At 39.5% G+C, this 24,251-nt stretch overlaps 1 protein-coding gene across 4 annotated transcripts; it reads right to left on the reverse strand.

Moving 5' to 3' along the window:
- Window positions 1-1,198: 1,198 nt before the first annotated feature.
- On the reverse strand, window positions 1,199-24,227 carry LOC125321620 (protein NPAT). 4 transcript variants are annotated; one of them, XM_048294739.1, is made up of 18 exons: window positions 24,091-24,227; window positions 20,858-20,976; window positions 19,196-19,256; window positions 16,985-17,057; window positions 16,492-16,535; window positions 15,557-15,787; window positions 14,969-15,050; window positions 13,780-13,933; window positions 13,242-13,333; window positions 13,070-13,157; window positions 11,229-11,325; window positions 10,661-10,792; window positions 8,209-9,891; window positions 6,879-6,994; window positions 6,677-6,785; window positions 5,581-5,638; window positions 2,442-3,603; window positions 1,199-1,716 (listed from the first exon to the last, which is right to left on the reverse strand). In XM_048294739.1, the coding sequence occupies exons 1-18, from the start codon at window positions 24,125-24,127 to the stop codon at window positions 1,639-1,641; spliced, it is 4,416 nt and encodes a 1,471-aa protein (XP_048150696.1). In that variant the 5' UTR covers window positions 24,128-24,227; the 3' UTR covers window positions 1,199-1,638. The 4 variants fall into 4 exon arrangements, with proteins under 4 accessions (XP_048150696.1, XP_048150697.1, XP_048150695.1 ...); XM_048294740.1 differs by having other exon boundaries at window positions 13,801-13,933; window positions 14,969-15,053; XM_048294738.1 differs by having other exon boundaries at window positions 14,969-15,053.
- Window positions 24,228-24,251: the final 24 nt, after the last annotated feature.

The raw sequence follows: 24,251 nt of genomic DNA on the forward strand, positions 1-24,251 counted from the left end.
AGGCCCTTGAAAAGGAATTCTCTTGGTAACTCACGGAGTGCTACTACTGGAAAGTGCTGTTTTCTCCTAAAAATCGTTGCTGTATGAGAGCAGCTTGGTACTGAAGATACTTTTTTTCCTACGAAAGTGAACAGATAATTCACATCTTCAGCAGTACCAGAGTGCCTGAGCTGAAAGATTAGGGTGGGTAATGGCTGTTCCAGGCAAGAGCTACATTAGGTCTCAAACAGCAAATTATTTTTAAATGTCACCATCACTATTAAGCATTTTATGCTTAAGACAATTTTTATGCTTGCCTGTCCCAGCCCCTCTGACAACTGCTATAAGAACTTAGTGTTTGATACTGGACTCTGTCGTCAAAAACAACTGACCAACAGGACTTGTCTCTTCAGTATCTGCAAAGCTGCTTAGTGGACTTAAAAACATTAACCAAGACACACAATTTTTATTAAAACAAAAATATTTATTCAAGCTGTAAATGCTATGCAGTATTTAGTTATTGGATGGGTTTAATATAAACATCTACTGCATAATCTTGGTTCCTTAGGAATCCTTGTATTCTATCTGAAACATTGCCCTGTTGCTGTACAGATCTCTTACAAGAAAACTTGCAATTTTTTCTAAGACTTCAACAATTTGAGAACAAAGGAAGAAATACCAGTAGAGAAAATTCTGCAGTTTTGGAGCAAGGTGTGCTCATTTGGTAAAATGTAGGCTGAGCTTCTCCTGCACCCCTTTTGGAGAGAGTTTGTATAATAATAGCTATGACAAGCTCTATGTTAAAGCAGAAAAATCAGATGCAAATTTTTCCATGTCTGGCTAAAAATGTAAGAGCTAGATAGTAACAAACTTCTCAGCAGTACAAATGAAAGGTGAGGAAATTGACTTTTGCAATAGAACACCCTGGAATTCTTGTTTAGCTGTTGCTTAAGCTGAAGTATTCATACTGAGGCATGACTCCACAAAAGTACATTGCTTGAAAACAGCTTTTGCATTTGAATGACATCTGATGTAGCAAATACTGTAAACAGAGGTGGCAAGTCCAAATGAAAGTTCTTGTCTGAAAGACTGGCTGCGAAAAGCTTCACCAGATGAGAAATGCTTTTTGAGGTTTTTATGTTTAGCTATTGGTATTTTTCTTATTTTGTTTAAAGCCTTAAAACATGGCTTTGACAGTTATGAGATGAGAGAGTGTGAGATTTAAGTCCCTTTCAGATTCAACAAGACAATGAGAAGTGGGCAGGGTGGCTGCCCATGTCTTAGAGCGGTGAGTGACAAACACCAGCTTTTCAGTGGCTGAGCCGTTCAGAGGGCTAAGTAGAGAAAGCAGCAGAACACAGACAACGTGATCTAACAGGAAATGTACAATCTTTCTTACATTTCATTTATACAAATTTACAATTTTGCAATTTAAATGGCTCTATAATTCTGCAAGTGCTTTTTCAAAAATAAACATATACCGACTCAATGATATTTACACTTCGCAACCTGCTTCAGAAACAGCACGACTTTGCTATAAAGTGAAACTTCAGTGCACTGAAAGTGCAACTCGCCCTTTAGAGTTAACTTCTCTTCCCATGCAAAACCTCAGCACTGCTCCACTGAGCTTCAGACAGTCCCACTTCAACTTCTTTTTGTTCATTCATCATAATGCAAAGACAACAAGAACTTGTCCACATCCATTCCTGCTGGAAAAGAATTCGGGAGCTTCTTTTTCTGTAGGAGAGGAAAGTAACAACTGTGTTAAATACAAAGAACCTGGGGGAACTGAAGAGCCTGAAAGTACTCCTTTCTTCCTCATCCTTCCATCCACCTTGTAACCATTCCTGCACAACTCTCCCCTAGAACTCAGATACTGCCATGTGCCCTTCACTTGTGCCCCCCCTTCACAGAAGGGAGCGTTTTTCAGCAGCATGCTAGAACTAAGTATGGGAATTACAAAGTTATACTCCCTTTTGGCAATTACATCCATTTACATCCAAAAGACACCTTTTTGTGTCTCACACCCTGGCTCTCTGCCTTAAATCCTCAAGTCAAAGGCATAGTGCTGCACACTACAGACTGGGACTATCACTCATGGTGATAAAGACGCAAGAACAGCCTCAATTCTAATAAGGCCTACTTTGAGTTTGGCCTAATTCCTACATTCCACCTAGAAACTTAGGTAGAATTTAGAAACTCATTCATGTTTTAGTAGAAATTATGTAATTTTCATAGGTGCATATTTAGAGTTAGTAGAAGTTACTTGTGTGTATCTGAAAACTAAACCAATCTTAAGGAAACTTAGTTCAGAGTATGCTCAAGAGGCAAAGTTGGAAAAACTGGCTAATAGGATGTCAGGGATTTGCACTAGCATCTCTGAACCATTCCATTACAAGTAGTATATATGTAGATATATGTATTTAGAAATTTAAATAAAAGAAGCAGGTGTTTATACTTGCCTTTATTTTCTTTTTTTTTGATGGGGTTGGAGAGCTTTGCAGGTCTCTTCTATTTGCAGAACGAGAATTTCTCTCCCCCTCATTCAAGTCCTCCAGTTTCCTTTTCTTTACGGTGCTCCTCAGAGCCCTGAACTGCTGGGTGTTGTCCTTGAGGGGGGTGGCAGTGCTAGTCCTTGCGATGGCCGCCCGTGACAGGATCATGAGGGTGTGGGCAGCCATGCTGACGCTGTTCTCGCTGCCCGTCTCGCTGGCCGGGCTGCAGGCGGGCAGGTCTGGCGTGGCAGGGGGCACCATGATGCGGGGGGTGGTGCTGTCCTCGTTGAAGCGCCGGCAGGTCGGCGTGCGGACGCTGTCCGTAGTGTCATCCGTGTGCCTGTCCCCAACTCCAGACGGTGTCCGGGGTACTGGCAGCTCTCCATTTTCGACTGTCTTTCCAGTGGGGCTTTGCCACTGGATGTCTTGCAGCATCTCCACACACTGTTTACTGAACGGGCTGGACAGGCCAAGGCCTTGGCTGGAAGCTTTAGCAGGTTCTCGCTTTGCCTCCTTCGAGGACAAAGAAACGGACACCGATGATTTGCCATTGCCAGCCCCATTCGACAGCGACCCCTGCTTCTTGTTCAGCTCTTGTACTGAAGGAACTGTCTTCTCATTCCACAAGGCAACGCTTTGTTGGCCATTTGAGAGTTTGGCAGTGTCCTGGTTCTTCTGCTTTTCATCCGTGTCCCGTCGTAACTCATTTTCTTTGTTTGCTGTCGTCTTGTGGAAGGGATCTAATGAAAGCCCTGCAGTTGTCACTTTCCGCTCGGGCTGTGGCTCCTTTGCAGCTGCGCTTCTGTTGCTACCAACTTCTGGCTTACACAGAATTCTGGGCAATGTTTTGTCTTTCTCTCTCTTTGGTACCTGTGCCTTAGCAGAGGAGGATGCAGAGTCAACAGCAAATAAAGGGTTTTCGTTTCTTTCTTTCTGGGATGAACTCTTGGCAGTCTGAATTTGGGTGTTCACTCCTGGAGTGGATAGGAGGTTATCAAAGCAAAGCACTCTCCTGTGACTCTCACTCTGTCTTGAATTTGAGCTTGTGCTCTCTGCTGGTACAACAGGTAAGTTCTCTTCCACCTTCCTTCCTAGCTCTGCACTGGTAAGCTTGTCCCAGTTTCCAGTCCTGAAAACGAGATGAAAACATTTCATCAACATTTTCTTACGAGACAAGTTAATTTCAGCTGGCTGGAAGTCCCCACCCATCCCTCAAAAAGGCTCTCTCCATCCTAAAATATAAGTATCAACAGGCAAAGACCAAGAGTAAGGAATGACAACTGCAGAAAGCTCAGAGGCGGTGTTTTTGGCCAAACAGTATGAAACAGAGTCTGTACACTGAACAATTAGGTGGACTGGGGATTTTCAGTCTGGAAAGAGAGATCACTGAGGGGAAATGCAGCAGAGCTCTGTGAAGAAGGCCCACAAAAAGGAAACTATCTGCTGTACCTTCCAGTAGAAAAACTAGGGGCATCAAATAACACAGGTATTAGGTTCAAAACACAACAAGGAGGTCTGGACACTGCATGTAACTATGCCTTGGGATATTTGTGGATGCTGGTAGTTTACTTGACTTCAAAAAGAAACTAAGTGCATTCATCACAGGACAGTCCATCCCAGAATACTACTTATGGTTCTGGAAGTCCTTGGAGCTCCAATTCCTAAGAGGCTGCCAGAATATTTTGGACAACATAATCATGTGTGTGCCTTGTACTCTTCCCTACGCATTTGCTGTGGGTGGCGGGATACTGAGCAAGACAAACTCCCTGGGGCGTGGTCTCCACCTGACAATGAGCCCCATTCAAGTCAAAAAGCCACCACTGCACTGTAGTGATGTGGAAAGAAAAATGCTGCTGCTCTGTCAGCTCATACCACTGCTGTCTCTGTGCCCTCTGCCTGGCTTACGCTGCATTTCCAAGAGAAGCTTCAGCTTCATCTATGCCTGTCAGAACTGCCTCCCTGCAGATAAACCCCTATGACTTCTAGGAGGAAAAGTCAGGTTTTTGGGATGCTAACTTTGGTACCTCTGAAATGGTAGAAAAGGTCTGAGTTGTAGCAGTTTATTTTACTTGCCCGAAATTTGAGATGAGACAGAGGGTAGAAAGCGGAAATAAGAAATTACACCTCTTTGCAAAACATACATTTAGAGATAAATTAAAGTTAACAGAAAGCTGAATTGTTGAAGTGGTATTATCCAAGATCTTGCTTCCGTGGTTTTTAAAAAATCAGTACTTTTTGCATGCATGTATATGGTATAACTTGATATAGGGTTTGGATTTTTTCATAAACTGACTTTCATGTTCCTGTTTTATCTCCACTTTCCCAACATTTAAAGTGAGTTCTGAATAGGTATGGGGTTTTTTAAAGTATGTGCTATTTTTAAAATAAAAGATCATTTCGCCTCTAATATTTCAATGAACTTCTGATCTCCTCCTACACTCTTTTGCTCATTCCAACATCCTTCTGTTTAGGAAGTCCATTAACGGTAAGGAGAGTTACTACTGGAGCCTTGCTTCCTGCTCTCATTTTCCCAACAGAAAACTAGTACCTACCCCCATTAGAAATTATGTTCACCAATACGAAGTTAGCATGCTGTTGTCCTTGCCATTTTGCATTCAGTTCTCACTTTTTAAATGACCAAGCAGTGTTCTAATCCACACAACTGAAACATAGATGCAGAACCCAATCTAATAAACTCTATTTGATTTGGGTCAGAGAATGGTAGAGGCAATGAGGCTACACTACAAAACCTTGGGTACCACTCATCTGAAAAGAAAAAGCAAAGGTTTTAGACATTTAAATCTCCCAGTAAATCTAAGAGGCAATTCTCCTAGCTTAGACTCCGCCCAAACAATTTTTATTTGACAATTGAGACAGGACAAAATGAAGACAAAGCCATACAAAATTAACAGAGGAACAGTAACAAGACAATTCTAGCACAGGCTGCACCAGTCCCAGCTGGTTTCAATATTCCTAGCAGACAGGCAGCAGCAAAGGGGGTACTGTTTATGCCACTATTAAAAAAAGCTGCTCTCTTCACCAATACTGAATGAAGAAATTCGTGACAGGAAGAAGAAAGCAAGTTTCAATACCTAGCAGTACTGACCTCTGTGTTCGAGGATTTGTATGGTTCAAAGGCTCAGCTACATTTGGTACCAGTTTTCCTGGAACAACAAATGAAGTTTTAATGAATGACAGGTAAATAATTTCACAGTTAGTACAATGACATTTCACCTGACAGAGAACCAATAAAGAAAGACCCAGCAACAAACTCTGCAATATCTTGTAACTTTAAAGTTTACAAATTAGTGTACTAGCAAAGGTCCCCAACTAAGAACAAACAAGAATCTCACTGTCTACACTTAGATAATACATAGCCCTGGCAAGACAAAACTCAAAAATGCATAGTAGGAATTTCCAAGTAGAAGAGAAATAACACAGGGAACTCTCAGTTATCCATCAGCAAGCCAGAATGCAAACTACTATACAATCCACGCTCTTACCTTAATTTGAAATTTCATTCTATTTTCAGTTTTACATGTAAGCCTACTCTTTTTTAAAAAGGAAGATAGGCTAAAGCACAAGGTGTCCTTATAACTCAGTGTTTCTATTTTCAATTATTTTTGTTTACCCCTTTCCAACACCGAGAAATGAACATAACTCCAGTGTTGTTACAATTAACTATTTAAAGAAGCAAGGTCTCAATGAAAAGAATATACAGAAGCATATACCTGAAAGGGCAAAAGGAAAACAGGTAGCAGAGTGCATTTTTTATATAAACATGCAACACTTCTATTAAATATTTTTCCTCAATAAATTTTTGGAACTGCTGACTCTTCTAATATCTTCATTGCTATGTGGCTTGGTTCCAATGGCAGCAGTAAACTACTTAAAACCAACAAGACGAAAAATAACCAGAAACATAAAGAAAAGTAAACTTTTAAAACTGCATGAGAGCCTTGAAGCATTGAATTTTGGAAATAAGCTTGATAGTAAAACTGGAATTATGTTATATGCTGGAAGTTCTTTGTAAACTGAGCAAACAACAGTCACTAACTGCAGGTACAGACCTCTCTCAAGCTAGCCCAGCAGTTGCCAAGAACAGAAGTAGAGGTTTTTATAAAACTTTTTTACTTAGAACTGACGTGTCCTTAGAACCCCCTGCTTTTCTTCTGCCCCTCTCCAGAATGCAAGGCAGGTACCTGTATTAGTCTTGTTTCTTGCTCCAGGAATCTTTTGTGATTTAGGAGGGATGGGAAGCTTTGGGACACTTCCGTTGCACACTGGATTAGCCACAGGCATATGAAGAACCTTGAAAGAATCGAAATATTCTATTACAATTTACCAAAGCACTTCTTATCACTCCAGCTTTAATTCTGAAAATCTTTATTTGGGATATGCTACCTGGCAGGCAGGTGCTGAGAACGTATTTCCGTTTTGTCCTACTACAGAGAGAGGTATCATTCCCACCATTCCTTGCAAAACTGGCTGCACCGGAGATGCAATTATAATAGCAGAACCTAAAAAATACCAAAGTGTTAAGATTGTACAGAAACTAAAAATACTTCAATAAAAGAAAAGCTTCAAGACAGGATTTTTTAAAATTATGTGCGGTCAAACCTGCGGCAAGAAAAGCTCTGGATTTTCAGAAAAGCTTCCCTGTCCTTGCTATAGTTCACTACTAGAAAACAGGGTGAGTGGCAGTGTTATTTTTAGTTTATAAGGAATTCTTTAGTTGAAGTCTGTTTTCCTTTGTAAGAGGTAGCTCAAAATAAAGCTTCAAGTATGATAAACCTTTAATTCAAGGTTTAAACCTTGAATCAAAATGACTTAAAAAAACCAGTAAAAGTAACATTAAATAGCTTATTTAGCTGCTAGATATATGGGAATTATAAAATATGGAAACTATCCCAGCACAGTAATTGAAAAGTGGAAGAAGATTTTCAAAAGTGAAAGAACTGTTCCTCTCTCTATGAAAAAAGCATTGAAGGTAACAGTTGCATAAAGAAATCCTAATGACAGCAAAGGCTGTCACTCTAAGACCTTGCACTGGTCTCTGACCTCAACAAAACGACTACACACAGATTCAAACGTAAATGCAAAAAGTTTTTAGTTTGAAAGAAAGCTGTTTTATAGCTGGTTTTAACATTTCAAACAGCGCTCAAAATTTTTATTGCTGTAGTAATAAAAATGCTTGTGCCAGATTTTAGCTCATGCAAAGAAATAATGTTATACTTTCGTATTTACTTAAAAGTACTTCTAGTGCAGACTAGTTCTTAAAAAATGAAACAAAACCAAGGAAGTAATTTGGGAAAGACTAGATATATCTACCCAGTTATCTAAACTAAATATGTATACATGTAACACAAAGTATTCCATTTATAACAGGAATCGTATTAAAATAAAAACCTGTTTTATTTAGCCAAAGTAGTGGAATCCTTTCCAGTGTAAACCAAAATATGCTTCCTAAACCTAATGCTGCTAAAATTATATAATTTTAGCTTCTGAAATATAATGACTTTTTTTCAAAGCAGACTGGTCAATGACTTTTGCTAGTTTTATTGCATTTCTACTAGCAACTAATACACTAAAAAAAGGTAACTCCTGGATAGTTTCAAGCGGCAGACTGAGCAGTTTAAAAATGGTTTACTTTGAATGCACTTAGGGAAAAGAAACAGAACAAAACCACTGTATAAACACCACATTTTCAGTAATTTTTTAATAAAGAGATTACCTTGTGGGAAGTTTGGGGAGACAGTCTGGTTTGCTGGAAATGTATTGCTGGATCTGGGAGGAGTCCGCAACTGCTGAACAGCTGGAGCTTGGGAAGCCAGTGGCATAGAACTGCCAGGCAATACAACTACATTTGATGGTGTTACAGCTGCGCCCAAGGCTGCTGGATCAGTCATACAGGTGGCTATGTAAAGGTTGCTTGAATTCCCAAAAGCTGTGCTTGTGGTTGGCATCAGCTGTATAAATCCCCCTTCACTGGAAAGATGAGTTGAACCTGCAACTGAAAAACCAGTGCAGTCTTCATTCTGAGTGTTAACGGAGGTGACCACAGGATCTTTAGGTCTAAGCACAAGAAGATTCTGCTCTGACAGAGCTGAATCCACAGTTTTTTCTGTTTCTTCTGACGTCAGACATTTGGGCAGGCCTGCAGTTTTGGTTGGGGATTTGGCTGGAGATGACAATATTATAGTAGGCAAATTTTCTCCTGTGATGCTGGAAACAGCATTATTTAACTCCGTGTCTGATGCAATAAACGGATCATCACTGATGATGATCTTGAGGGACATTATATTAGAAGGATCAACATCCATTGGTTGACTACTAGAAGATACACTGCTTATACTTTTGGCCTCAGTACCTGACTCATCTGTTGAGGATGCAGTTTCAGGGAGAGGAGAGTGGCATATTTCAGAGGTAGTAAGATTGTTTTCAGTGGATACTACAGAAATTTCTGTACATGCGTTAGCACCAGAGGAGAAATATAAATTATCAGTGTCTACTTTTGTAGAAGATGAAGGTTCTTGCATGTCCCCTTGTGTACCCTCTGTGTTTGACAGTCCTGAAGGGAGGTTAAAATCTTTCTTACAAGGCTTATCAAGTGCATGCTGATCATTTGAGTTTTTATTAGAAGTATCAACAACTTCAAGCTGCAACTCCGTTTTGTCAAGATCCACGATGTCCACTGCAGATCTCGCTGCACAGTCTGCCCGTATGCTCTGGTCCTGCTGGTTAGAGGGGTGGCTGGAGCTCTCCTGTGAAACTCCAGGCAAGGCAGCTGGATCATTGGTTACAGTCTGTTCTTTTCCTGCATCTGCTGATGGGCTAGAAGTGGATGAGTTGTTTTTTCTCAGCAGTGCACTGTGGCCAGGGCTCCCATCAGAAGGGCTTCCAGGAAGTGCTTTTTCAGACAGTGATGTATCTGGTGATAACGGGCATTTACTTCTGGAATCAGTTTTGTTTTCAGTATCCTCTGCCACTGAAATCAAAGGGATCTGTGGAGTACCAGAATGAACAAATTCTAAATTAGGACTAGTTTGAGAACTAGGACTTGGTGGGCCTTTTTCAATTTCCATAGCACTCTCACTTTCAGATACTAAAGCAGATGACTCTTTTGTAATGTAAGTATCTGCACAGTGTTCATTACATTTGCTATCAGAACTCTGTCTCTTGTTAGGTTCAGTCAAACCAGGCACAGAGTCAAAAGCAATTTCAAGCTCTCCAATATGTTCAGGAGTAATGGTTGTAAGCACTTCAGGCTGCTTCCTTGGTCTACAATTTCCATGCAGCTGTTCACTGGCTGCATTTTTCTTAGCCATATCATCATCATTAATGCTGGTCTTCAAGGCACATGATGCTTCTCCTAATTGAAAACCTTTACAGGATAGTAGTTCTCTAGAATTATCACCTGTAAAACATAAAATAAACTAGTTCCATAATCATTAGAACAGATGATCCTTTTACAGCGTTTTAGAAATAACTTATCAGTTCAATAATACCAGTTCAACTGTTTCACGTGAAACTAAGCAGGAATAATGTTACTCATCCTTACATTCAAGTTGAGTGGAATATATATATATATAAAATACAGTTACATACACTAGATAATCTGGAAAATCAGTTTGTAAGCTACTGGTAAGTACACACATAACATGTAAATAGCTCAGGTCACTGCATCAGATTTCCAGAAGCACAAAAACCACCTCATGATAAAAACCTCTTGGTTCTATCTCTCATATACTTTCACTAAATACCTGTTACTTGTGGACTGTTGTTAAGAATGGTAAGACAGACTAACATCCCTTTTGTCCAGAGTAAGGCTCTTTTTGTCTATTACTCAGCAGATACATTACAGCATAGAGAGAGAAGATTAATACGGTTAGAAGTAAAATATTCTCTTTATGTGTTCCACAATGGATACTGCAAAGTATCCATTTATATATATTGTGTCTGGTTGCATTAAGGAGCTTATCAAGTACAACTTTTAAATACACAGATGGGGCTACTGTTAAATTTAATAGACTGAAACTCTCTAGCAGACCATGTGTGTTTATATGTTCATGCAATGTAAATGTCCACACAGATATCACCAGTGAAAAACAAAAATTTTGAAAGGTACGAATTGTCTGAAAATACTTTCATACAGAGAAATCTTAGAGAAAAAATAAAAAACCTACATCTGTTAGTTTCTTCTGTTCCTAAAGAACTTTCAAATGTTTCCAGGCTATCCTCACCCACCAGGATTTCGTTTTCTACTCCATTCCGACCAGAAATACCAGCAGGTAAGTTCTTGTTTACCTTGCTCTTTCCTATTTTCAAAATAAAGGATGAAGAAAGGTTAAATATGTCATTTTACACATACGTGTCATCACTACATTTTAAATGAACCATAGTGTAAAAATCTCCTTATGGTTAATGTGAGGATATCCCTGATCAGACAAACAGAAAATTTTACAAGAGCAAACAAGTATAAACTATCATCCTCTAGATCTAGGGAGTCTAAAATAACAGCAATAAAAGAATCACTGAGCCAACACAAACCCAGAATATCAGCCACAGGAAAATGCTGTACTTTATAGCTGTGTATAAATGTATCTAAGAATCTAATTCTGTATTGAGGGATACCAGTGCCATTTCTCTTGCAGAGGCCTGCTGAATTACTTTGCGTCATCAAGCAATGCTTGGGAAAGCTCATCACTCAGGATGCTTTAGAGTAACAGCACAGCTGAGTACAATGTAGCCTACCATAATCAAACCAGTCAAAGAGAGCCTGGAAAGCTGGGTCTGATTCTGTCTGTTCCAGAATGTCCTGGATAGCCTCTTCTGACATATGAATTTCACCCTGAAAAAAGACATGAAAAACAGAACTGTTAGCCAGTTACTTCCATAACCTAAAAAGAAAAACAAAGAATTGTTTTCTTTTCACATTGTTTTTAGTACTATTACTTCTGCTCAGCACAGAAATGTAAAGACTAATGCTGGGGAACATTTCTGCCACAAATAGAACATCTGTTAAAAAATCTTAGTGATTGAAGTTTAAGAAATAAGGTTCTCCAAAACCCAAACGTGTCTGTCAGACATTGCCCCCACCACGTGTGTATTGGAGTATTCTCCACACAATGGCCAGCACTAACCAAAAAGGAGGACTAAATCTCAGGCTACACAGGAAACTAATGCACGTGGTATGGATGCTGTGAGCCTGCACAAGCAAACCACTGGTACAAAAAAAAATCCTCAAATTAACCCTAATTTCTTAGGTTAGAATATATCTAGAAGCCAACACTAACCAAATAAAGTTTTATTTCATATACCCATTACATGTTCTATAACTGAGCCTCCAACTACTTTTTTGTGGAAGGCATTTGGAAAGCACAGCTATGGGACAGCTCTAAGGTTCTTGTTTCAAGCTGACTTGTACCATGGCAGCCCAGGAACAAAATGAGTAGGAGATCCAGTACATACTCAAGTGCTTAAATTCTCCTGCCTTTCCAGAGACCCTCTAAGCACTGTACAACTTTTGATATGGTGGTTTTAAGGGTGGATATTCCATGTCATATCCTTGATTTTGTCTCAGCTACTCCAACCAAACCAAGAAGCTGCTTTATTTCTGCCCAGAAAAATGGAATACAGCCTTTTAGCTCTGTATTTTGACCACAAGTGACCTAAAATCACCAAGCAACAGAAGAACAGCACTTACTGACACCTTTACTTCATAAACAGGGAACTGCCTCTACTCTCCTGTCCTTTTCATGAGGGCTGTGAAGACTGTAATTTCCCTCATTAAAAGTCCTTTTTAATTCTGTGATTGCCAGCTTGAGGCTTGTAGAAGTATGAAGGGAGAACACTACAATTATGTTTAGTTTGCAGAAGCAGAATGCACATTTCCTCCAAAAGCAAGAAAATACTGAATTTGAAGAAAAAACATCATTATTTAGGTTCCAAAATTAATTTCTCTTGCTATACTAAATGATCCATGCTTATATTTGAGCAAATCACAACATCAGATCAGATTAAACATATTTGGAGACAGCAAGATATTATAAATCCTTTTTTCTTCTCTAAGGCTATTGATTAGATCCCCAGTCAGAAGCTGGTAGGCAATCACTGGTACGAAAGATTGAGTGACAAGCAGGCAGCTGGTGCCTGGGAAAGTGTTCTCAAATCCAGTCTGAGTGTAAGGTTACCAGCTAATTACTGCCAGAAGCAATCCCATTCCCTTGGTTTTCGACCCTGCTGCATACTTATGCTGCCTTGGACAGGCACTGGGAATGAATTCAGAACGCTAAACTGGCACAAAATGAGCTCCTGCAGAACATCAGTGTCCTGTCAGCTCAGCTCCTCAAACCTGCCCAGCACCACACAAGGTCAGACTTCACTTCTCTGCAAGGGAAGCTGCGGAGCTGCCCCTGCACAGAGGGGAGCATCAGGGAGGCTCAGCTGTACTGGCAAACAGAAACCAATAAAAAGCAAGGATGGAGAGAGGAGAGAATATCCTCAGATGTCAGAGGTTCAGCATAGTTGCCATAACTGATCATTCTCACATGCCTGGTCTTAAAAACAATGTGAACAGGGCAATCCACACCTACCTGAAGTCCAAGGATTTCATCAATTGAAGTCTCCTGTTCCGTAGGACCACTGTCTGTCTGTTTAGGGGCCTGAGCAACACTGCCATCACTGCAACACGTTAAGTCATTAGTTCAAAACTCAAAAACAAATCAAATAAGAATACATATGAAGTTTAGAGGTTCCTTTTATTACCTCCCCAGGATTTTGTTAATGTTTTCAGCGAGCTTCTCCTGAAGAGATTTGTTGCTCAAGATTTTTTCTCTGGCATTTTCAATAACCAGTTGCTGGAAAACAGTTTTGAAGTAGTCAGATTTCTATTTTTAACTTCACTAGAAAAGGAGCATTAATTTCTGACTGACTGGTAAAACTAATTAAAAAATCAGTTCAAAGAGAGAAGACTTTTATAACAGAGAGTCACCTGTGACTGCACGACTTTGCTATGAAAACCAACCCAAAACATTCCTGTACTTCTACTCTCCTGAAGTACAGCAAGGCTTTTTGTGCCTTCTGGTTTCCATTCTCTAAAGAATTACTGTATTCTGTCAGCCTACAGGTATCTCAGCAAAGCAAATAAACCAAGAAAAAACTCTACATAGCCATGTCAAATTTATTGACACACAAGAGCTAGCTCAAATATGAATCAATACATTTATCTTCTAAAGGTAATTTCTGTAGTAACCAAGATGAACAACACGTTAAAAACTAGTATTTGTTTCTTAAATGTAAATACCTTCTGTAGGCATATACTCACTGGGAAGTTACCATCAATTAATTCTTCTAGGGGCTCACTTTCTTTTTCTATTACTGCTTCATCAGAGTCTTGAGAACTTCTAGCTGCTGGAAGAGGTCCAGATGTTGGAATGCTCTTCCTCTTCTGAGATTCACTGAAACATTCCAGGAAATTTATGACGTAGTTTATGAGAAAATTGCAAACAGTAGATCTAATGGGGAGTAAATCAAGTGCTTCTCTCCCTTCTTAGCAAACAAAAGATCTTTATCACCAGAAAATTAACAACATATTGAAAATGCAGTAAAAGCTGGTACTTGTTTTATTAACTTTTATGCATCTACTGTGTCTGACTTCACAGAAGTTACAAATATAGAGACTGTGGGTAAACAGCACAATGGCAAGCTGAATTCCATGCCCACTATTCAGTATTTACTGCTCCTCCGCTACTTTAACTGGCAGTAGCAGTTAATGGATCCTAATTAACGGCAACTCAAAATCAGATTTGGGCATCACCACTGAAAATAAAGACCTCTCAAGGAGCAGTTGTTTTCAAAGAAGAAACCAAATGTTAGGTTCCATAAGCATTTAGATGATTAATAGGAAATGTAATGTTTTTATATGAGACCACAGTGTAGGCTCTTCTGAAAACACCAATCAGCAGTGGCACTAAAATCACTTAAGAAAAATCATGAAGGAATAGGAAAGACTTGGCAAAAAAAAGGACATTTGAATCAGAGAATAAGAAATGCAAAGCCAGAGTAAGAACAGTTTTTACACAACTTCTAGTGCAAATATTAGTATTTTTTCAGACAAAATTTACTCAAGTCAATAGTTTGGCAAAGTTAAATGCATATTTTTATCAGTATTAAGAATTTTCATAATTGAAAAGGACATTTTGGAAGGAATACCAAGTCTCAGCTCCAAGATTTTTGCCTATGTCTAATACTGGAGTAGTGTAAAGAAAGACTGAACACGAAGAAGCATGATTAGCCTCCTATCAGTCTAATGTTAAGATCTTTGACTTTCTTTTCCTTTGTGAAACACTGCACACTGGCCCCCCTCAGTGGATCTTATACTTTCCACCATTTAAACATTCCACCATTTAAGAAAATTTATACTAAAGGTTAGAACACTGTATAATTTCTAAACAATTAAAAAAAAAAAAAACCAAAACCACATCCCTGTTTACCTTTTTCGCCTTCCCGGAGAAAGCAAGTTTGAATGAAGCTTTCGTTCTTGTGATGTTGGAACCTGAATGTGTATGAGACCTCCTGCTTCATAGAGGGAAACAAAAAAAGAAGTCATGATGCCAATACCTTTTCCAGTGGCACTGTTAAAGCACTGCGAGATCTACACATTACTGACTACGTTCCAATCAGTTCCTGGAAAGTCATACAAAATAATTTGGTACTATCATGAAAATGAGGACTGTTCCTTTTAAATATATCCTGAAATAAACATCCACTTAATGTGGATCATCCCTATCCGACGAAACAAGTTATTTGGGTGAGGGTGAGAACACAGAACAGAATAACCACAAATTAATGCACTTCTGATCTCTGAACTCACATTGGGAAGCAAATATGCAAGAGCCACCTTTCTTTTGGGCACTTCTTTTCTTTTAATCACCTGAACCAGTCTGGAGAGCTAGGGGAACAAAGCATGAATTTTCTGGAACTTTTTGGTGGAAGACGATTAGCCCTGATTTTAGATAACTTCCATCTAATAGCCACAGATTTTTCACAGAAAAAAAGGTTTAAAATTTTTTGCAACTTACTGTTGATCTTGTTTTCTTGAGTTTGTGACTGGTTCACAAAAAGTGTATTCAGTCTTGTCTGTGGCATGCTTTGATTTACTGTTGGCCTGTGAAGTACTTGAGGAGGTACAACAGCAGAGGAATTCTGTGGCCCTGACTGATGGGCTATTGACAACAATCCTGAGTTTACAGGAGCTGACTGCTGAAGCATTCTCTGTCTTTTCATTTCTGCAATTCCACTTCTTGTACGTACTGGAAATAAAGACAAGATGAAAATATATGATAAAGGAATTTTAAAAGGTTGCTGATATTCAAATGAAATCTGACAAATTTAAACAGAACACCACCCAATCCAGCGAATCTCATCTGAGAACAATCACTATTTATATCTCACATTCTCTTTTCTTATACAGATTACTCAGTAAAAATACTACAGAGAAAAAATTATTTTTAACTGAAACAATTTTTATTTTTGAGAGTTCATTTCCAGCTTTTGTAATGAAAGAAAAACTCTAGACAGAACAAGTATGTTTTCATATTTTGGTTGGATACATGTTTGGATGCATAAAAAGTGCTACAAGATTGTAACATTTTTATGTTCCCCTTCTACAGAAACTCAACTGCATTATAATTAGACTGGCTATGTTTTTAGCTCCTCTATGAACCACAAATTGAGTTGATAGCTTCAGAAGTGAAGCAGCACTTTTTAAACCTTTTAACCATGTAAACTTCCAAAAAGTTTTCAGCAGAGAAAATGCTATATAGAGAATTTAAGCCCCTTGCAAAAAGCTCAGCTTTTCTTATTTTCCTTTCCTGATCATTACAGTAATCCACAGATCACACTGAAGACAACAGACACACACTACTGATGGCTGGAGATGCCCCCTACCTTTTGCCAAAACAGGTAATTTTAACATAAAATCTACTGATCCCATGGAATTGACTCAGTTACTTACTCCTCTGATTAGAAGAAAATCTGAAATCTGAATTCTGCATGCTCCTAAAAAATAAAGCAAGTGACATAAATTAATGGAGCATAATGGAAGCACTCAGCTACAGTGTGACAGTACCTATCACATGGTTAATGTCAGTCTGGTCCTAACCACACATTCCTTCAGAAAAATTCACTGATGGGTACTTTTATTCTTTCCAACAATGGTCACAGATCCTTGAAATGAAGCTTACTGTTTCATTTTTGATCAAGTAACTCACGGTATACTGTTTTATTACAGGAAGGCCACGTGCGTGCACCAATGCCCTCCTTATCTGCCAGTCCCACCTTAAAACCTTCAAATGTCTGCTCAACTATCAACTCTCACATACCCATCTTTCTCACTGTCTCTCAGAGGAAACAAGAGAGCTAAACCATTCTCATACAATGATAAGGGGAGCTGATCAACATAGAGACTCACAGAGAAATATTACTTTTTTATTTCAAAACTACATTACCTGATCTGAGAAAGTGTATAGTCTAATTTTTTCCACAGAGATGACATCATCGCTGGAACTTCATTTGTTGTTTCTAAAAATGAACCATAAAAAAAAATTGATGCCCAAAACTGATATATGTTAAGAAAAAAGTAAATTCACAAGCAAAATCATTATTATGGAGTGTTTCAGACATCACCTAATTTTAGGTGTCTAGCTGCCTTCTTAATATTCTATTAATTAGAGAGCCATAACTCCTAATTTAAAGAATTTTGATTGATATGGATACAGTTCTCAGTTTTAGAAGCTCAGATGAAACTCAAGCAAATACATTAATGATTATAATTCTCAGTGGAATTTGCACATGGTGTTGACTCCTCAGCAAACACACATGTCCTGGGGTGACTGCATGCTACTGCATTCCCTATCGCCTGCCCTATGCCAGACATGAATCCTGTGCCTTCCTGTGTCTTTAAGCTGTTTCTCAGGAGAGGCGGGAGAGAAGCCAGGCGAATTTTTCAGAGCAGGTTGTGCTCAAGGACACACACACTCCCCTGCGTTCCTGGCTGCTACAGAGAGGAGGAAAGCACCTTCCTGCTTTTTCCTCAGCTCTCAGCTCTCTGCAGCAGGGAAGAGGGTTGCATTCTCTTGATTTTTAGCTAGCTTCTTGTTCGTAGCTGGAGCAAGGAGTTTCCTGGGACTTTGGCTTCTTCTTTTTCTCTTCTGGACTGTTCAGCAACACCAGAACACCACCAGGAGGCCTTACACCATGGCCCAGAGGGGCCCATGCTGAACCCCAGCTCCAGAGAGGAGAGAGCCACACCCACAAAGGACTTTGAATCTACCCAGGTTTCTTCTCCACAGTGAGAGGTTTTATTATCTAACACTGTTCTTTTTCTGTGCCTGCATGCACTTTCCTTGTTAAATAAATAGGGTTTTTTTACTTTCCTCTGAGGAATTTCTTTTCGAACCCAGTGGAGGAGAGGCTGCTGAAATCTGCCTTCTAACAGAGGGACATTCATTTCAGACATTTCCCTCCAAATTTGTCTCAAACCAAGACACATGCTAACCTAACACATGCCAACCCCCCCAACTCACTTCTGGCAATGGTATTCATATCCCCAAGTCACTTTTGTGCCTTTGAAAATTATAACCTGGCAGACAGGCCTTTAAAAGTAATAGTTTATTTTATAATGTTACCCAAACAGGCAAAAACATTTGGTCTTTTTGAAGCACAGAACATTAAAAGTGTGATGGAAAAGATAAGTAAACAGTTCAATTTACTAAGTTTTTCAAGGTGCCAAGTACAAAACATTTTGAAGGAAGCATGTGTCTTAGTTACCACTTCTATCAAACCTAGTGTGAAAGGAAAAAATGTTCAGAAATGTTCCATATATTACATGTCTTAAATTGCAAATTTTAAAACCAAGCACCACTAAAATACGATCATACAACACATATCAAAAACCTGTAAGATTTGGCAACATTCAAAACCAACAAATGTTCTAACTCTGTCTTACAATAGTCATACAAAATATTAAGTAATTCTGAAACTATTTTAGTTAGTCTTAAAAACAAGACAAGAAATATTTCATACTATAGAACTCCTCCTGATTATTTCACAGAATCAGAATACCTTAGGTTGGAAGAGATCCATAAGGATGATTGAGTCCAACTCCCTGCTCCTCCCAGGACTCCTAACTCTAAACCTTGGGACTAGAAGCATTGTCCAGACTCTCCTTGAACTCTGGCGGGGCTCAGTGCCATGACCACTTTCGTGGGGTAGCCTGTTCCTGTGACTAACCACCCTTTCAGTGAAGAACCTTTTCCAAAGGTCCAATCTGAACTTCCCCTGACACAGCATTCCATTTTCTCACATTCTATTGCTGGTCAGCAGAGAGAGATAAGCACCTCCCTCACCTATTGATAGTATCAACAATAAACAGTATAATTTTACAAGCATAAACTAATACATTTTGCACACTTTATTATATCTATATGCTTTTGAGATATAAAAATGCTCACATTTGAAGTGAAAATATCTGCTGGCATATGCAAACTAAGATAATCAATTACTTTTGCTCACTAGATACAGTGGCTGCTGCCTGTGTAATATGGTAACCCTCAAATTGTAGCCTAAAAGGGGGATTACTCTAAGACCATATACCTCTTCCACAAGGAGCCCACAACAGATAAATAAAAATAAAACACCACCGCATCCTGAAGGCTTACCTTTTGTTTTCATGGCTACGTACTCATTAAGAATAGTTGTCAAGTTTTTTCCACACAGCGACTGGAAAAGAAAAAACACTGATCTTAGAATCTTCACTAGTAACTTCTACTTCATCTGCTGTATCACATCATATTTAAGGAGTTGTTTAGAAGTCTACACCATGCTGACCCTCAGCACAAGGAACTGTACTTGGTAGAGAGTAATCAGTGGAACAAAATGCTATAATGTACCCAAAACCTGAAATGCTTGATCTCAATGTCCAACACTGGTACAGTAGTCAGAGCTGTCTGACCTTCACTCACCTTTGTTATTATGGAATAAAACCACGAAAATTAGATGATGAACAGCTGTAACAGACTAATGAGTATGCATCATGCTGGAAAACAACATGCACTAAGATGCGAACATGAAGAGAACCTGTCTGAAACAAAATTTTTAACAGTCACACAGAATTAACTTTCTTATCATGTTTACTTGTCCTGTTATTTTAGGTGACACAAAGACACTATCATTTGTTGCTGTCTTGTTCACTAGTGGGAACTCTACAAGACATGACAAATACAGCCCTTTATTGCAAGTATTTGAGCTGCAGTAAGAATTTTGTCTTAGATACTATGATATCACTTTCCTGTGAATAACAGGAAAAATGTTTCTACTGAAAAAAGGATGATAATTAAAAAGCTTTATTAATCGGAACAATCTATTTACATTTGGGTTTTTTAATTTTTGCTGGCCACAGGTTGGTTCTCAACTCCCTACTACCAAAGAACAGATGACTAAACACCTGCAAATAAAATAAGTTCCAAAGTTTGTTTTGAATAGGTGCATCAAGAAGGTGCACCTTAGATCTCAGAAAAGACTTCTATGCATTTTGAATACTGTGGACAAAATCCCAGACCATGAAATTAACTAATATTCTAGAAGAATGAAACAGAAAACATGAAGACACACACATAAACACTAAAAGATTGATACGTAGCAATACCTAAACCCTGTAATTTATACAGTATAGTGAAAATACCATTTTGTATATATGTTAAAAAGGCAAACTATCTAATTATGCTCTAGCTCTACACACATATCTACAGATGTGGCTACACACTGTTCATGCACACCCAAAATTCCACCCATCACCCAGAACAATGCAGATGATACTGAACAGAGAGGAAGCTGAATATAATTTTTGTCAATAAAATTTGGTAGATTCAGATAAATCTGAAGTGCCTTACCTAAATATTTCATATGTACCTGAAATGAAACATTATTGGCTCCCATGTCTAGAACAGGAAAGCCATCTTCAGTAAATTACAAAAGCAGCCCTGAAATCAATAAAACCCTTGTGACAACACCCTTCCATAAATCAACCTCAAAGCTATAGGGCAGACTAAGCATAATACACTGAAAACAATTTGCATATTTCCCACTTAAATGTTTCTTAGCAAGATTAAATACTAGAAACTGAATAACTGCTAATATCACAGGGGTGTTTGCTAAAAACGCCCAGCAAATCAAACGAAAAACCAAACAACCCAAAAAGCACAGGGGACGACCTAACCACACATTTTAAGCAGCATTTGAGAAGTAATTGCTACAATGAGAAATCCTCAATATTCTTTTCCATAAGTGCAAGATAATGTTCTGCTGTGCAAATACAAACTCACCAGCAAGCAGGCTGGAATAAAACCATCTTCTGTACAGTGCTCTGCATATTCCTTCAAATCTGAGCTTTCCAGAATAAATTGGTGGCAGGTAGCTTGAAGATTTTCCTGTTGCAAATAGCCTGCAACAAATCAGATGGAAAATTTTGGATTTTATTCATTACTTCTGCTCAATAGGTATCAAAGCTGCATACAGTGTCGGAATAATCAGATAAAAATTTCTGTGTAACAAAAAGAAAGTGAAGTTATTTTGACAAAACATGTTCCTACAAGATATTTAACAGTTAAAACTGAGAGCAAAAAATATATATTGGAATTACACTGTACTTACAAAGTATTCAAGACTGGAAGTGAAATATGCAATATGAACAAATTTTGGTTTATCTTTAGTACAGACAAGAAAATAAAAGTTCTTGGCTCAGAAGGCTGACAAACCCTCATATGGGCTGAACCACCCTATTTGATACTTCAATGGAAATCTACAATATTTTGTTAGTAAAATTCATTGCTATGTAACAGTAATTATCCACACATTGTACTGTTTCCAAAGAGGTAAACCTGTACAGCTGCCGACACAGTATGTAACATTTATTAAAAATACTGGCATTGTACAAACATTAATAACAGAAAAAGGTTTTTCCCCTCACAGTAATTTTCATTCAGGATAGATGTATTACATGCAGCTTGTGCTCCATACACACCCTAAGATTCAGTAGTTACCGCCACAGGAAATGGAAATGTACTCACAAAGCTTTCTTTTCCAAAATTCCATTCCTCATCAAATATGTTCTGCTTTAATCAAACTTTATAAACCTGCTTTAATCTTCAAACGCCTTAAACACTAAGACATACAAATAGACCAATCTGAATGAAGGATTCTAGAGCAAAGAACCACAAAGAAAATGTTTCTTCTTTCTCGCTCTTAGCAGAGCTTAACATGAAATGTTTTAAAGAAAGCATAAAACATGTGCCTAGTTATGCAATGCAGGATATATATATACACATTATCTATTTCAATAGACCCCCAAGATGGTCCACCTCAGTTCATGAATGCCGGCAGAAAAATGTGGCCTTTATGTTTAAATGAAGACAAATGTCTTTCAGCAGATCCGAGTATAAGCTGAAGAGCACAAATCGTATTTGCAACATGCAAGCCCTCGTTCAGGTCTTCAACAGGTAGGCCAACTTGAAAGTTAAATACTTTCGGAAAAACCACTGTGAATTTAATCACTATGTATGAGCAGGCCTATCTGACAGAAAACATTAGGAGTGCCTGTGGAAAGGACTGTCCTGATTAATTTTTCAAATACATTTTTCTAGAAAAATCTCAAGCCACAAATCGCTGGAAGCTGAAAGCAGGAAGCAAAATATTATATTATATGATTATATCCCACTGTTGTCCAGGCTGGAAGATGGGCTTTTAGGCTAGGTGGAGCTCTGATCTGTGCTAGTATGACTGCTCTTAAAATCAAATTCACCTGAACATTTACTCAAAAAGTTGCAATTTTTCCTTCTTGAACCTACTACTACAGTACTGCAAGGGATGACTGAATGCTCACGTACAGACACGTTTTACATACACCAATTTCTTGGTAATAAAGCATTCCAAAGGCTAAAAATGCCTGTGCAGCTGACCCAAACTGCTTGTGCACACACTGTATAATGACATAAGAGTATGTGGTCCCTAAGCTCACCAAAATCAAATTAAAGGCACAAAACTTGCCGTATGTTTTGGACATACAGAAATTACCCAATATTTTGTTCTATCTTAAGGAATGTCACTCACAGTACACATTCACTCTATGAATTAGGAAAAGATAAATGTTCTTATGCATTTTTCCATGTGTGAGCTCAGCTTATCATTTTAGTTTTGTTTTTTAAACAAATATTCATCAACTTTCACAGCACCAGAAAGATTTTTGGAAGGAGGTTGGGGGAGAAAGGTGGAAGAGCTGCACCGGGAAGTCTGTTTATATGCTGAAATTCACAAATGCCTCAGAGAAGAGGAATCCCTATTAGACAAGAGAAATAGTTACAAGGAATATCCTGTTCTACAACCTTAGGTTGCTCAGAGGTTTTCCAGACATAATATGCGCTTCACACCACAACAGACACAAGATAGGACAGAACATCCTCAGCGCTCAGGATGTTGCCAAGGTTGTGTACTACGTCTGCAAGTCCCTGGTACGCACACAAGATAAGCATTCCACCTGGAAACTTGTAACTTCACCAGTTTTGTTTGGAAGAGTACAGTGAGAAATCTCCTTGTATGATTTCAAATCTTCTTTTACAGCGAATGGAGTTTCTAAAAATCCTCTATTACTTCACAGTAATAAAAAAACCTGCATCTCTTACTAGCCTTTTTTCTCAAGACAATAGCAAGGAACATTTCAGGTAGTATTTAAAAATAAATTGTGCTGGAGGAACACTGAAAAAGAGATTCAGCTTTAATGGCTTTGGATTCAAAAAAATTATGAACAACTGAAAACTGAATCTCACAGGGCAAGCTGCCAGGAAATCTTGGCAACCTGTGCCAATAGGTATTTATGTGTGGGACTTAAATATGTGGCTCGTATTTTTGCTTGCCATCCATTTGTTCTCACCTTTCGCAGTATCCAAATAATCCAAAGCATAAAGTCGTTTGAAAAATTCCCTGTCTGCTGCCGATGTCCTGAACACACTTACGCTGTGCTTTTCACAGACTCACCACGCCTAAACTTTTAATGCACCCTCAAAGGTGGGGGAAATATGGCCGGAAAGAAAAACCATCTGACCCTTATCGCAGCCTTCCCTGGGATTTCTGGCCACCCTTGAACTCCTCCTGTAATCAGGAACTGATTAAGCACCGCTCAGCAGCTCTCAGCCTGCAGATGGGCACCGGAGACCACCACGTTTCCTTGGACTCGTGAAGAACCCGAGCCCAAGGCACGGCCGGGGAGCGGCCTGGTCCCTCAGGACCCGAATCTCTCAGGAGCGAGCTGCGTTCGCTGCCCGACACAGGCCGGGCCGGAGGGCGGCGGGGGCCAGCCCGGGGGCTGCCGGGCCCGGGATACGCCCGGGCAGTGACAATCCCAGGCTGGGGGGGACCAAGAGATGCTGCCGAGGGTCAAGGGCGAAGCCGGCTCTGTATCCCGCCGCGCCTCGGGCGGCTGACAATGCCCGGCAGAGCCTTCCCAGCGCGGCCGGGCTTCCGCACTTCACCCATCCCTCGCTCCTTCCCTCCCCGGCTCACTCACCCAGCACCAGCCGGGCCACGTCGGACGGCAGCAGCATGGCCCGAGGCGGAGCGGGGCACGGGCGGGCGCGGCTCCCCGAGCGCAGCCGGCCGCCCCGCCACCCAGGCGAAGGCGCGGAAACTCCGCCAGCCAACGCCGCGCCCGGCCCCTTCCGCCGGAAC

The sequence above is a fragment of the Corvus hawaiiensis genome, chromosome 2, assembly GCF_020740725.1.
Source record: "Corvus hawaiiensis isolate bCorHaw1 chromosome 2, bCorHaw1.pri.cur, whole genome shotgun sequence".
Classification (NCBI taxonomy): domain Eukaryota; kingdom Metazoa; phylum Chordata; class Aves; order Passeriformes; family Corvidae; genus Corvus; species Corvus hawaiiensis.